Genomic DNA, 14,329 nt, shown 5'->3' on the forward strand with positions numbered 1-14,329 from the left:
TATCAGACACTGTGTGGATCTCTTCCAGAGTTTCATCTTTTCACTAGCTCTACACTCCCCATCCAGCAGTCTTAGTATGGTTAAAGCCTATGAATGTAAACTTGCAATAAACTAAAACACTCTGGTGATGTGTTTTAAACACAGAGGGTAAACAGTAATAATGTATAGAAAAAAAAAAATGAAAGACTCAGACAGTTTCCCTTTTAACATTTTTGCACATTTTTACTTCACAGAAGAACTGGATGATGGGCCAGAGATGCTGTAGGTAACCAAAGTGCATTAACGTGGATAGGAATGATGAGAAATCCAGAGGAACTACTCAGTGTCTGGGAGAAGAAAAATGGACTGTACTCCCAGGGAATATTCTTCTGATTGATTAACTGGAGCAGCACAAGGAGTTACAGGAGCTCAAGGGCTATAAAAATCTGCTCCAAAAAAGATGAAGCCAACACAGTCTGGCCTGTGGTTGGAGGAGACTTTCTATTTCAAAATGGCCTTTCACCTTTCCTGCAATAATAAAGAATTAACCTTTGATCCCATCCCTTAAGCATCTTTTTTCACTGCCTTAGAGCACACTATAAAACAGGGAGGAAAATCCTATCTATTCCAAGGTCAGTAGGCACGGTCAATTTTAATCTACATTATACATTTAAGTAACAGCACACAGAAAGCCTTTTTCCAGCTTGCCACTTGCAACACTGCCCTCCAACCCCTTACCATGCAGGTTAACCTGATGTAGGTGAATTAGACACCTTCAAGGTCCACTCAGCATGTTGGTGACACCTGTTTTAAGTGATGACATTACACTAAAGAGGTATTTTGAGTGCTTAATTAAAGCAAGGCAGGCAGAAGTCAGCTTGAATGGAGCAGAGCACTGAAAGACCTATTATGGTATATGTTAACCTCAACAGGAAGGCAGCCCTCCACCAGAAAATATTCTTTGTGTGCTTCCTTTCTGCTTTTAGGAGGACAGGACTAAGAACAGTACCAGCCTCAGACAGATCTTTAGCTCCATATCTGCTCTTGGGATGGAGAAAAGCCCACTGTGTCCAAACCTCCCGCATCAATGCATGATTATATCCCCATTTTAACAACATATTTTTCCTTTGGCTGTGTTTAATCAGCTCTCAGTTAATGCTTTATAAGCATTTCTAAGCAGCAGAGCATTTAAAACAAACAAATCTTTGCTAGAATCTTTAAATGCCATGTGGCAAAATCAGCTGCAGAGCAGTGTGTAATTGTCTGTAATTGATTATGAAGGGTGTTTTCCTCCACTGATAATTCATACCATGTCCTGAAGCCTAGTTCTGGCACTCAGGCTGTGAGATTTTAGCAGCCATGCAGTGATTTCCTATAATTGTCAGTCTTTGTGAAGGCTCTGCTATAAAAGTTAATCTGAAGTCATATGCATATATGTATATGTATAATTAGTAAGTGATGCTGGTAGCTGCTGATAGAAACAGTCCACCTGAGTGACCAGATCTAGGAAAATATAAGGTAAAATGCACTGCACAAAACTGAGCAACCCTAATGTTAAGTACTGATGTTTAAAACACATGCACCACCCCTGCATGAAAAGCTCTCCTTTTGAAACACCTCCACACAAAATAAAGTCCTATGAGTACTACAGGCAAGACAATGGCTTCCATATAGAGAAATCCAAGGATAAAAAAAAAATAAAATAGGTATCAAGGTAAATTCCCTTCAACACTATCCAACTGATAGTTGTACATTAATCTTTGTATTTCACAGTCTATTCCTTGAAATAAATGATATTTTCACAGCTCAATACCAGGAGAAACGTTACATGACTCTCTCCTTTTCCCTGATTATTTTTCTTCTTTCCAAATTCCAGCTGGAAATTATCATTTTGAATTACCTATTATTATTTTGAATTACCTATTTTGCTGGGTGAGCTCAAGTCTTACTTTAAACCAATCAGTCTTTGTTCATCACAAATATGCTCATTGTATCTTTATGAAGGATTAGACTCAACAACGAGTTCAGACATAAATTAATGGGAATGTATTTTAAATACTAAGCAGAAAAAGATCACTGCTCTCTGTTTAAAAAACATACTTGAGGGGGTCCAAATTTGACAGATTGACTGTGGTAGCCCTAATAAAACACTCTAGTGATGACAAACACTTGTACCTGACTTCGACTGGGCAAGTCACAAGGGATGGGACTGTCTTTTTGCCTGTTTCAAGTATAATTTATTTGTTATAAGAAAGCTCTATAAAGTAAAAGTATATCCTATTGAAGGCTACTATTTATCTTTTGGTTCACTGAACCTGTCACTCAAAGGCTGTATTGCAAATCAGCCCGGGAGGTTCAATCCTGCAAACACCTCACAAGCTGGTACCTCCCTGCAGGCCGTGGCCAACGCCAACAGGGCACTGCAGCTCCCTGCCTGCATGGAAGGAGAAGGAGCTGCTTGCTGGGTTTCCCTGTAAAAACCCGAAAACCAGATCCTGGTGAGGCTGAGGATTGCAGGGGGAGGGAACTGATAACTCCTGACTTCATCACAACCCTTCCCGTGAAGGCGAAAAGAGCCGCGTTTTGGCAAGGGAAAAACACGCCTGCGTGTGGGGAATGATAAAATCCTGTAGTGGCTCAGACTAAAGAGTGTAGGGGAATCCAGGCCTGCAAACCAAACCACATGTAGCTCAGCAAGACTCTTCTCCTGCTCAGACAGGATGGCATCAGAGCCGTGCAAATGCCTCCTTGTGAACCAGGATTATTTTCATACCCGTATCCTTAGGGAGCCTGACCCAGCAGCAGAGAGCTTTGAAAACAGTATCAAGAATTTCCCAATCCGTGGCCTCATTTCTCTGGAATTCCAACAAATCCCATCACCCTGGATCTCTGCCCCATTTTCACAGCCTACTTGCCACAAGCATCTTCCCTGCTCACTCTCACCCATCCTCCCAACTCAGCCACTTTCTTTATTCCTCTCACACACAGCACAGAGGCAAGGGAGAACCTTCTGGGATCAACAGATAAATAAAGGTTCAGTGACAAAACCCCACCAGGCTTTAAATACAACTCTCTGAAATACAAATAAACTGAAACAAAGTAAACTTGGTGGTACAACAAAGCAGACTTCAATAATCCACAAACACACACCCCCAGCAAATAAAACAGGGATCTTTTTTCAATTCCTCATTTGTGGCAACAATTCTGAAACCCAAAACCAGCTTTAAAAGATGCAGAAACTAAACTACTGCAGCCTCAAGACCAAGGAGATGCTAACTAAAATTTTAGGAAACTTCAGTTCTGACAAGCAAATCTTCAGGGAATGTTTGTCCCATCCTGCCTCTGCAACCTGACCAGTGAAATTATCAAACCAGAAACACGGATTGCTCGTAAAACAGTAGTTACATTTTCCTCCATGAAGACAAAAAGGCAGAGAGCCCTTCAATGAGAAGCTCCTGTTAACAAAACAGCACTAGGAACAACTGAGAGTAGTGGAATTTTTGCTCAGGGGTCGAAACAGCATTTGCACTTTCAAATACAAAATGTTCTTTAAAAAAAAAAAAAATAATAATTGTTCCCACTTCTGAAAGCAAAATGCCCTTTCAGCTAAGAAAACATAGAAAACCAAAACAGATAAAACCCAACGTGACAAACATGTTGCAAGATAGTTTGGTTTTTTTCCCCTCTGTGAAAACAACAGCTTTGGAGAAGGTCCATATTGCATCATTTAATGATAAATAGCTAAAGTGAGGGCAGTGGTTGGCACTGCTGTCACACGCAGTGAAATAACACTGCCCCCTGAGGAACCATTTCCCACTGACACAACTGAGCTCACACCAAAACTGAGGTATTTTTTATGCCCTCAACTTATCTCTGAGTCATCACGATGCTTTTATATTCAGGCAGAAATCTAATAAATGTCTTCTATCTGAGCAGCTGATATGGATCTCTCTCTCTCTGGCTAAACACACAACATTTGAAAAGCCTCCTTTGTCCAGAAAGATACACAGATTTCTAGCCAGAGATGTGTGAATTGAGCTGAGGGCTCCTCATCATTCCTTCTGATACAGAGTCAAAAGTCCCTCTCCATCCTAGTGATATTCAAGCAAACGAGTAAAATCACGAAATCCCAAAAAAAACCCCGAAAAAACAAACAACCCAAACCAAAACCCCCAAAGTAGCCGAGAAAGTCAGAAAAAAATAAGAATTAACACTTTTGCTCATAAAAGAAACCAAATATTTTTCAGATTGGACAAAGTCCCCCATTTTAAGATTTCATAAAATACTGCATTCAGAGGAAGAAGGCTAAAGCATTACTACTCCCTGGTATTTTTAACAAAGGAGATTCAGAAACCATGAAACATGGGCTCAGTAAAAAGCAACACTGTTCAAAACCTCCCACTCTGTGTGCCCGTGCATCTAATTTCAAACACTTACCCACACCGAAGAAGGATTTTTAAGGTACATGACAATGACAATAGTCTGGACAGGTTGTAAAAACAATCTGCAGAAATTCTGCATCGCTTACTCATGGTGCTGACAGACCCAAACTGAGCCCTCATCTCCAAACCCCAAGACCAGAGCCTGGACCCAACCCCTCTAGATGGTCCCTATTTTGGATTATAAGGTGAACCACAGCCTCAGACACCAACATCCCCCAGTCTTGCAGGGCTGAAACCTGAGGGTGGATTTACTGGGTGCAGAGGTCTATTCTTGAACATCTACTGCAAGAAAATCAAAACCTATTAACCTCCAGCTTCTAAAAAACCAAGTCTTTCAGGAGAGGATAGCATGTGGGAATGGAGGCTGTTTTTTCCTGTGATAAAGCCAAAGTCCTGTTACTCGTTCAGCTGGTTTGTTGCCCATGGCATTGCCCTCTCCAGAACTGCTCGTTGCCAGCCACAAACGATCACAAAACATATTTCATGCAATGATGTTGTGCACCTTTTAAACCTGACATTTGCTTTTTGTTCCTTGCTCAAAAGCATCAACATCTTAATCAAACTGTCCGAGATCTGATATAGTATCTCCCCTATTTTTATTTTACTGCAGTCTTTTTTCTATTTTGGGGTGTTCTCTGGATGCTTAGCTACGAAATTCCCTCCCCTCGGTCTTCAAAATCCTTCCTGAAAAGTACCTTCTGTGTCTGGTACCTAGTTACCACAATAATAATCACCTTAGAAACATTATAAATACACAATTAAACAGGATTATGTTCCAAAGTCCATTAAGTCAGCAAAATTTTTTCCATGGACTTCAACGAGCTGTGGGATCGGGCCATAAAATACTTTAAATATATATTTTTCATCTACAGACTGTTAATACAGAACCTACTCCATTTTTCACATTTCTCCCTGCCCTGATTTCCTCGCCTCGAAAGACAACCACTGAGTTGAGGACGCACTTCCTTCCCACGCCGGATTAAATCCCACCCCTACCGCAATTTGGAATATAACACTCGCTGCATTCCCCTTCCCAAAGCTTTCAGGAGGAGGATGTGCTGGCTGAGTTGTTTGGTAAAAAGTTTTTTTAAACTCTTTATCTACTTTCTGTTACCTGTCTGCGCAGAGGGATTCGCTTGGTCAGCTTGTGGACAGCGGGCTGGCTGCTGAAATCCGGCTTCTTGGTGGTGTTCCTCATGCGGCACACGACGACTGTCAGCACCATGCAGGCAATTAAGAAGACCCCTATGCAGTAAATTGCTATTTCCAGGTAGTCTGGAGACGTTGGGTATTCCTTTTCCTTCTCAGGAGCTGCATTGGAAGTTTTTAGGAGGGAACAATCAGGCCACAGAGTTAGCGCACGGCACAGGCATCGTCGCACGTGGAACGAGTTGAAATGGTGAGACATAAATCAGTTCCTGCAGTGACTGTGTGACATTCAGGATACTGTTAAAGGTTTAGGCCATCTTGCAATCTGAGAGTAATCTCTATTTCTAGACCACTGCTTTGACTTCTCAGTTTGCCACTGAGTGTGAGACTCTGTGTCTATGCACACACATACAGACATATACATGTGTCTGCCTACACAGGTAGATACACACACATTGAAATATTGCACGATCAAGCATAATTTTAGGGGGTGGAAAAAACTGTTCAAACTGGGTTCGGCTTCATTTTGTTACTGGAGTCAAACTTCTAAAGCACTATAATTCTTTTGAACCACACAAAAACATAAGTTAAAACATTGAATTAGCTAGACTAAAAGAAAAGTGTCTAAATTCGCGAATAGACATTTCAGCTTGAGTCTGCATTGCTTGTTTAACCAAAGCTTTCAGTAGGATCTCAAAATACAGAGGGAAGAGAGGATGACTCAGTCCCTCATCATGTCTATACACTGAGGGGTTTCAAAAGGGTTTCAGAACCTGGCTGTCCAGCTGCTTAACCTGTTGCACTTCATGTTGGATGCCCAGCTTCCTTGAGCTCCTTTGAGGAGCCGAGTGCTGGATTAAAAAATCATAATTCAAGTGAAAAATGAACAGCAATATGTTAATTAATCAGTCCTCTTTTGTGAGGACCGTGTATTTCAAGTAACCTCATCAGTGGTTACTGGTCTATGAGATTAGATTTTAGTGGGAGTGGTTTTACCATAGCTGTTACTCTGATTGAAACCATTCTGAAATTATCTCCAAGACAGTTATATGTGCAAACACTGTCCCTAATCCCTTATCTGGGATTCAACCCCTGGATAAACAGCATTCCACGGCAATCAGTGGTCACTCCACAAGCAATGCACGTTCAAGCTGAAATTTTCTTGTGCCTTTCTAGGCTTATAAAAATACTTTGGTCAAGAAAATTGGTTAAAAAAAAAATGCTGTTCAAGCACTTGCAAAATGCAAACACTGCTAGCAGAAGCGAGCTCTACACAAACACTGCTCTGCCTGCTTGGTAACAGACCACACAGGCTTGGTGTTCACTTAACAGTGGGATGGAATCAAGCTGCACTGTTGAATATATTTTAATAAAGGGTAAGAAATTATCTGCAGAAAGTGGGACCGTTTAACTCCCATACGATGAACCTCAGCAATATGCACATGCAGGTTTCATACCTCTTACTTAGGATTAATTAATAAGTTAATAAACAATTAATAAATGTTAAGCACAAGATGACCCAGCAAACCTCAGGTGGTTCATGTTTTTTCAAAGGAACTCCTGAAGCAGCTGCCAACAGTTATAAACGAGAAAATCTGACTAGTGTCAAAACCAGCTACAGTTACATCTTCTAACAGCTGATAACAATTTTCAGGCAACAAAGCACATTGATGTTTGTTTCTTTTAAGGACAGAAACAGCATCAACACCAGAACAGCAAGACATGCTTTGCAGCAAAAGCAAATGACTACTTGTTTTCTTAGAGCATGCAATGTTTAAAGATGCACGGAGCCGATTCCCAAGATATGGAAGGCACTGCTTCTGTACGTGATCCGTTGGCATTGAAATTAGAATTTCCAGATTTGCATGACAGGTAAAAGTGAATTTAAGTACACTGAATAGCTCGGGCATTTTAACGAACCGGTGGCCAAATTGTTCCAAACTTCGTAACAAACTGAATTTCATCCTCTTGAAAAAGTTTACAATGATTTACGTGCAGATTTTCAGTTGTCTCACCGAAGTGCTAAGGAAATGCAGCTCCTTAGCATTTCTGATGAACATTTAACACATTTTAACAGTAAAAATATTTCAGTAAGTGCAATAGCACACACTCCCCCCCCCCCTCTATTTTTGTTGTTAGGTTTTTGGAGTTCCAAATACACGACAAAACAATTAACTGGCTCGAGACAACCGTGTTTAAAAAACCAAAATCATTGTAAAAGTGCCTTTTTTTTTTTTTTTTGAGACAGAAGCTGTGCTAATTCTGCAGCAACCAACAAGGGGGGGAAAAAAAAAAAAAAAGAGGAAAAACCACAGAAAGAGAGCAGTGTATACCTGGCAGAACTGTCAACCATGCAGTGTGAAAGGATATCCCAATAGAATTACCCGCCAAGCATGTATACTCCCCAGCATCCTCAAAAGTTACATTCCGTATATAGAGAACCTCAATCTCTTTGTCCGTGGTGTTAACACCGGCAGCCTAAAAAAAAAACAAGAGGGAAGCAAGAGAAAAAAAAGCTAGACACTGAGAGAATTGTTGTGGATAGGGAGATGTGGAGCCACGGGGCTTTGCACTTTGTAAAGGCAGAGGTGGAGAGATGCAAAGCTCCTTCCCCATCCACAATCCCTCATCCAAAAGGCATTTACCAACAGGTCCCAGCTCACCTCAGAAAGTAATCAACACCCTTCACCAGGCCTAAACTCACCACCTAGACATGCATGCAATCAAATGACATGGAAAAATTAACCCACAAAGCTTTTTTTTTTTCTTCTTCTTTTTTAATAAAAGAAAGTTGAAAGAAAAACAAGGAGAAAACAAAGTAGGACAGAACGTGGGATCCTTCACATGTAGATACCTGTTTGAGAGGAAAGAATTTACTATAAAAACATACTCTAAAAGGACTAAAGAAAAAAAAAAAAAGGTGTGAATTCTGCTCCAAAAGACACAACTTAGTGTCTGTTTTAAGCACTGTATGATCCTTGCATCAACCAATGCTCTACACTTTTGTGTAGCAACTACTACTGTGCATTGTGCAGTGTTGCCAGATGTCATTTTAATCTCAAATCTGGTAATATTTGGTAATATTTGCTCAGAAGCACAGTGGAAGGTATCTCAACTCGTGTTCAAAAACAATCAGTTGTGGCTCTCACAGGTGAGAGAAAAAACAGACTCCAAAGGCTCAAGAACCATGAGATGGAAATAAAATACGTTTTTCTATGTACTAAAGATTTAAAAAAAAAAAATGCATGTTTTCAGGTTTTTTCTAGTCATGTTTTTGGGTTTTTTCCAGTCATCATTCAAATTCACTAAATCTCTGTCTTGACAAGTCACTGTGCACCAGAACAAGCATCAGTGATTATCCAAACTCATACAAGTGGTGTAAATCTTAGACCTGGAACTTCCCAGCTGTCCCAGATGGGCAGACCAGGGCACCAGCATCAAGGCCTCTGTGATGGAGATTTAGAGAAATTAATCTCTGCTGCTTTTTGTCTCTTGTTCCATTCAAAAATGCTACTTTGAAATAAATGATGAAGGAATAAACACCCTTTTACCAGACCATTATGAAGTAAATTCAGTTGTGAGCTGTAGTCACACGGTTGCCAGTCTTTATTGTTACTGCTGAGTAACCACCAGTTAGTAAGAGGTGAGTAACAACTGGAAACTCCTCCCAACCCTGCAGAGTCACAGGTGAGGTGGGAAACTGTAACTAAACTGACCTGACTTATGCTTTAGTGGGTACTTATATGAACATTTAAAATAAATAAATAATAACTAACTAACTAACTAAATAAATAAATAAATGTACTCCTGTGGGTGTATATGTATAAATAAATGTACACTAATTAGGTTGTAATTCCATTATTCAATGTGAACCTTACGTATGAACTGCAAGGTATGCAGAATTAACACCAAAACTGGACATAAACACACAAACACAAAGACACCAAAGAGAGAACAAAGATCAGCATCAGAAACCAGTGCTTATGGTACACACAGAATATTGTGGGAATTTTTCCATGGCTGCTGGTGTAACACCAGTTGCATCACCGAAGGAGGATTACACATATACCACAAGGCCAGAGAGTATCCTACAAGCTGCCTGCAGTCTCCCAAAGCACCATTTTTTCCAGCTTCTACATCCAGCTTGCTTTAAAAAACATTGTTACCTTGTACACTCGGCAGAACAGAGAGCCAGGCAGACTGGTTGGCCTCCCCTATATAATTGGAGACCTTACAAATATATTCTCCAGCGTCCGCCTCTGTCACATTGTACAGTGTCAGCACTTCAGCATTGGAACTATTTATCCCCGAGTGCTAGAATAGACCAATAACACAGGAGAACAACGTCACTGCTGCCCAAAACCCACACCAACCTGTCTATGGTCCCACCACCAACACGTCACAAGAACAAGGCTTCCACTTCAGACAGGGATCAGCGTCAAAACATTGAAGGTTTGGGGTTTGGGGTTTTTTTGTTCGAGTCTTTTTAAGTCCAAAGCATCACGTGAAAAGTTAGAAAACAGCAGCGTGGGGGGGAAAAAAAAAGCACCTGGGCAGGTACACTGGCAGTGTGGAGCAAGAAGGTGCAGAACTGGCTGTCCTACCTGCCAGCACACTGAGCTTTGGCAATGCCAGCTCGGAAAACTTTAGGGTTTCCTTGGTCAGGCTTGCTCAAAATGCCTGCTGGCAGGAATGACACTACTGATACACCAGTAAAAAACCCAGATATCTCTTGCAGGCTCAGCATCCAGACAACCCAACCCTGCCAACAAGCTTTTGGCAGCAGGTGCCACATTACTTTGAAAAAAAGGGATTGAAGAAATACAAAAAAAATGGAGTAGATTGTCCCAGGTACGTTTTGGATGCTTTCTACCCATACAGAAATGTCAAAGATGTTCTTTAAGAGGGTTTTTAACTTTTTTTCCGAATAACTCGTGCCTGAAACATTCAGAGATGAAGGAATTTTTACGGAAGTAAAAAAGAACAAAATAAGCTGCATGATTAGCATTTAGCCAACCAGATGATTATCCAACTCATTGTTTCATATGTAACACAAACACTTCCATTTTTCAAAAAGTTCAGAACTCAAAACTCCTTTAAAGAAGGGCACCATCATCGCCGGCACCTGCAAAGCCTCACCTTTAAAACCTGAAGGTAGGGCAGTCCATCAGGCCCGTATTTACTGCCGTTCCTCTCCACATGTTTTATCCACTGAATGTGGGGTTGAGCATCACTGTAGACTTTGCAGACAAACTCCACGTCCCCTCCGACGACGGCGGAGGCGTTTGCTGGGAGCCCGGCCTGGAGGATGGGCCGGTGAGGGGAACGCTCTGCTCGGGCAGGGAGGGGGAGCAAGAAACAGAGGGAGAGAGAGAGAGAGAGAGAAATAAAGATGCATAAATAAGTGGAGCTGCCAAGAAAGCTGTAAGTGAACTCGAGCCAAAAAGCCCTGTAAGCCTGTTGGCTGACTCCTCCGAAATAACACTGCAGCCAAAACGTATAACAAGAACTGCAGTTCAAAGGAGATGATGACTCGAGCACTACACTTGTAATTTAAAGAACAGCCATCTGGGGGGAGGGGAGAACCCATGCTTAAAAACTTTACGCATTTTCCATAGTTTCAACTCAGCAGTAATTAAGTAAAATATCTCCTTTTTTTTTAATGCTGTTGTAGTAAGTACCTCTGAGTTCTAAAACATTCTAATTTGACTAAATCTTTGCAAATTAAGAAGAAATATTATAGATTAATTTTAGAAACTGATTATTGTGCTAAAACAAACCAAAGGGAATTTCCCAGAACTAGCAGCAGAAGCCTGAAACTCCTTGTGCAGGATGCACTTACCAGGCAGCTCAACCTTCTAAAATGCTCTGACCAGTTCCATCACCATCACTGCTCTCTGCTTTACCCAGACACAGCAGCAGAAACACTAGTTCTTATTCTGAGCAAGACACAGGGAAATACAGAACTCTCCAGAAAAATGCAGTGTATTTCATGTGAGTCAATACAGCTTTTAATCTATGCACTTGTAGAAGCATTTATCAAATATTTTCGGTCAAGTTCACATTACTGGATATCCCGAGCACACCCTGGACCACCTGGGTGCCCAGAGAGGAATGCAGCCAGCATTCCCAGCCCAATTTTGTGGATGTGATATACACAGTCTTTGGGGAAAGCACTGATGGGACCTTGTCCTCAGCTCTGGTATGAAGGCAACTTCCCATCCCCCTCACCAAGCCTGATCTAACAGTCATCTACATCTTCTGGGTGGTGGGCAGCACATGAGCCAGCTCCCCAGCCTCCAGGGCCACCAACAGCCCTTCTCTGCTGGACAAGGCAAGTGGGGCAAAGCATAAAAACTTTCTCTTAAATGATGCCTGAATGAAAGGTCCTCAAAGTGACAGCTCTGCTTAAGCAAATTGCTCTGTTACCCAGCGAGCAGGAGGGACGATGCCACCCTGCCCAGAAAGCCTTCAGACAAGGTGGGGTTTCATCAGCCTTGCTGGGAACTCACCACCTTCTTCAGGCAAATTTAATTCTGTCCATTTCTTTTTATAAAAATGTAAAGTTAATACTGACCTACACATACTTTCAATCTCTTACAAGGAGCAGCTGAGGGAGCTGGGGTTGTTTAGCCTGGGGAAAAAGAGGCTCAGGGGGGCCTTATCACTCCCTGCAACCACCTGAAAAGAGGGTGTAGCCAGGTGGGGGTCAGTCTATTCTCCCAGGTAACAAGTGACAGAACAAAAGGATATGGTCTCAGGTTGTGCCAGGGAAAGTTTAGATGGGATATTAGGGAAGATTTCCTCACCAAAAGGGTTGTCAAGCATTGCAACAGGCTGCCCAGAGAGGGCATTCAGAAGTCGTGTAGATGTGACACCTGGGGACTGGGCAGTGCTGGGTTAATGGCTGGACTCCATGACCCTGGAGGGCTTTTCCAAACCTAAAGGATTCTACGAATTAGAAGTGAAATGCTCACTGCCCAGCCTCAGCTCTCCGTTCTCCCCTGCTCCAGGAATCCTTTCAAAGATAAGTAAAAAATAGCAGACCTAAATGTTTATTTTTGGAGGCTATACACTGTGAAAGCTTTGACATTAGGAGCCAAATCAGCTGAATTTCAAATCAAGCGTTCTTTCTTAAACATACTAGTTTCCAATAAATTGTTTCACAAGCAAACATTGTGAGTATAATAGCAAATAATGATGCCCACTGAACAATGGGATCTTTTATACAGTCCAATATATTTGGCATGCAGCAAACATCTACTGGGAATTTATTCACCAAGGCTATGCTGGCAGCACACTACAAAGCAGCAGTCTTACTTTACTTGTGGCAAAAGTGCATTTGTGTTGCAGTTACTAAATTATTCCATGGTTATATGTGTGTCATTTGCAAAGATCTAGGAACAGTTTCACATTTTTTAATTTGTAAATTACAGTAGAACATATAAATTAGTATTTTACAGTTCTGGAGAGAACTTTTAGTTTCTCACCTTATGCTAAATAAGCTCTAATTCCATCTCCCTCATTCCTTCATTTGGGTACAAAAACAGCAAGCAAAAATCTCTCTTTAATAGAAACCTTACACCATCTTCCAAAACTTATTACAGCTGCCTTCGGTATAAAATGAAACCTTAGAGAATGTTATTTAAAATGTTTTTTAGAAGTCAGTAGGCCTCATGTTTCATTTCTCCACATCAGGGTTTGATTTCCTTTGTGACCTTATTCTCTGCCCTTAAACAAACCAGAGAACGAGGCCTGAAACATCTTGGAAAAGTTCCTACTATGCCAGCATCAACACACGAAATGTGTTTAGTTTATCCCGATAGCCATCAATGATTTAATCCTTTATTGATGACTGTCAAACATTTCCTCTACCAAAAAAGAGGAGGCAAAGCCGAGAAGTAAAAGCAGAGTTCTTACACTCTCAGTCCCAAATTCCTTTTGAAAAAATTGAAGTGTGTGCATACGTATAGGTGTATATGTATGGACGTTTGTAGAATTTCTTCTTTAAGGGTAAATGTGTTAAAAATAAACTTTGGTTGCCCTCCAACACGTGGAGCAATGATTAATGTTCATCAGCTCTCCCACTTCAGCAAAGGGGAATATTCCTGTGCCCACACAGGATCACATAATCATCACCATGTAAATACAGCAGGGCTTCAGGACAAACCTGGAGTCCAAGGACCACAGGAAATAAACTTGGTATTGGGAAAATAACTAAATATGAAGAAACTTCCACTAATTCCAATTACCGGGTTTAATTCTGTACAGTATCATAGCTTGGAAATAGTAATTTCAGGATGTTGTTCTGTCTTGCCTACTTCTCTGCAAACCCACACAAATCTAAGGACTCTGCTAAGCACAGGTACTGTCAAAGCCATATTCATAAATCTCACATCACTATTTAGCATTTAAAATACAAACTGTACATTTGTAAGCAGATCTCATCACTCAAATAGCTAGTTACACTAATATTAGATGGAAACAGCATGTTCTTTTTTATTAAAGACTAGCAAAGGAAGTTGAAGTTCTCTTTAAAAAAATCTTAAAGGTTGGTGAAACTAATTTTATCATTACCTAATAATTACAACCAGGATCATCACTAAAATATAGTGACCATATACACCTCTAGTTATTTAACTCAAACAATATTTTTATACAAAACAAGTTGGCAACCAATGTAGCCTTAGTGATTTCAATATTCCCCTTGTTCATTAATATTGAAGAACCACTTCAAGAAATAAATCCTTGCTTCCTGA

The 14,329-nt window shown here is 40.9% G+C and overlaps 1 protein-coding gene across 7 annotated transcripts in view; it reads right to left on the reverse strand.

The window, feature by feature from the left end:
- The window catches only part of FGFR2 (fibroblast growth factor receptor 2), an 84,175-nt gene that overhangs the window by 20,368 nt on the left and 49,478 nt on the right, over nt 1-14,329 (reverse strand). For 5 of the 7 annotated variants that reach the window (XM_032694810.1, XM_032694811.1, XM_032694813.1 and 2 more), the window contains 3 exons: nt 10,710-10,900; nt 7,904-8,048; nt 5,530-5,732 (listed from right to left, as the gene is read on the reverse strand). In XM_032694810.1, coding sequence (XP_032550701.1) covers nt 5,530-5,732; nt 7,904-8,048; nt 10,710-10,900 — 539 coding nt within the window. The remainder of the gene's footprint in view (nt 1-5,529; nt 5,733-7,903; nt 8,049-10,709; nt 10,901-14,329) is intronic. The other 2 variants (XM_032694814.1, XM_032694809.1) reach the window with 1 other exon arrangement.

This window comes from Chiroxiphia lanceolata, chromosome 8 (genome assembly GCF_009829145.1).
Source record: "Chiroxiphia lanceolata isolate bChiLan1 chromosome 8, bChiLan1.pri, whole genome shotgun sequence".
NCBI classification, from domain to species: Eukaryota; Metazoa; Chordata; class Aves; order Passeriformes; family Pipridae; genus Chiroxiphia; species Chiroxiphia lanceolata.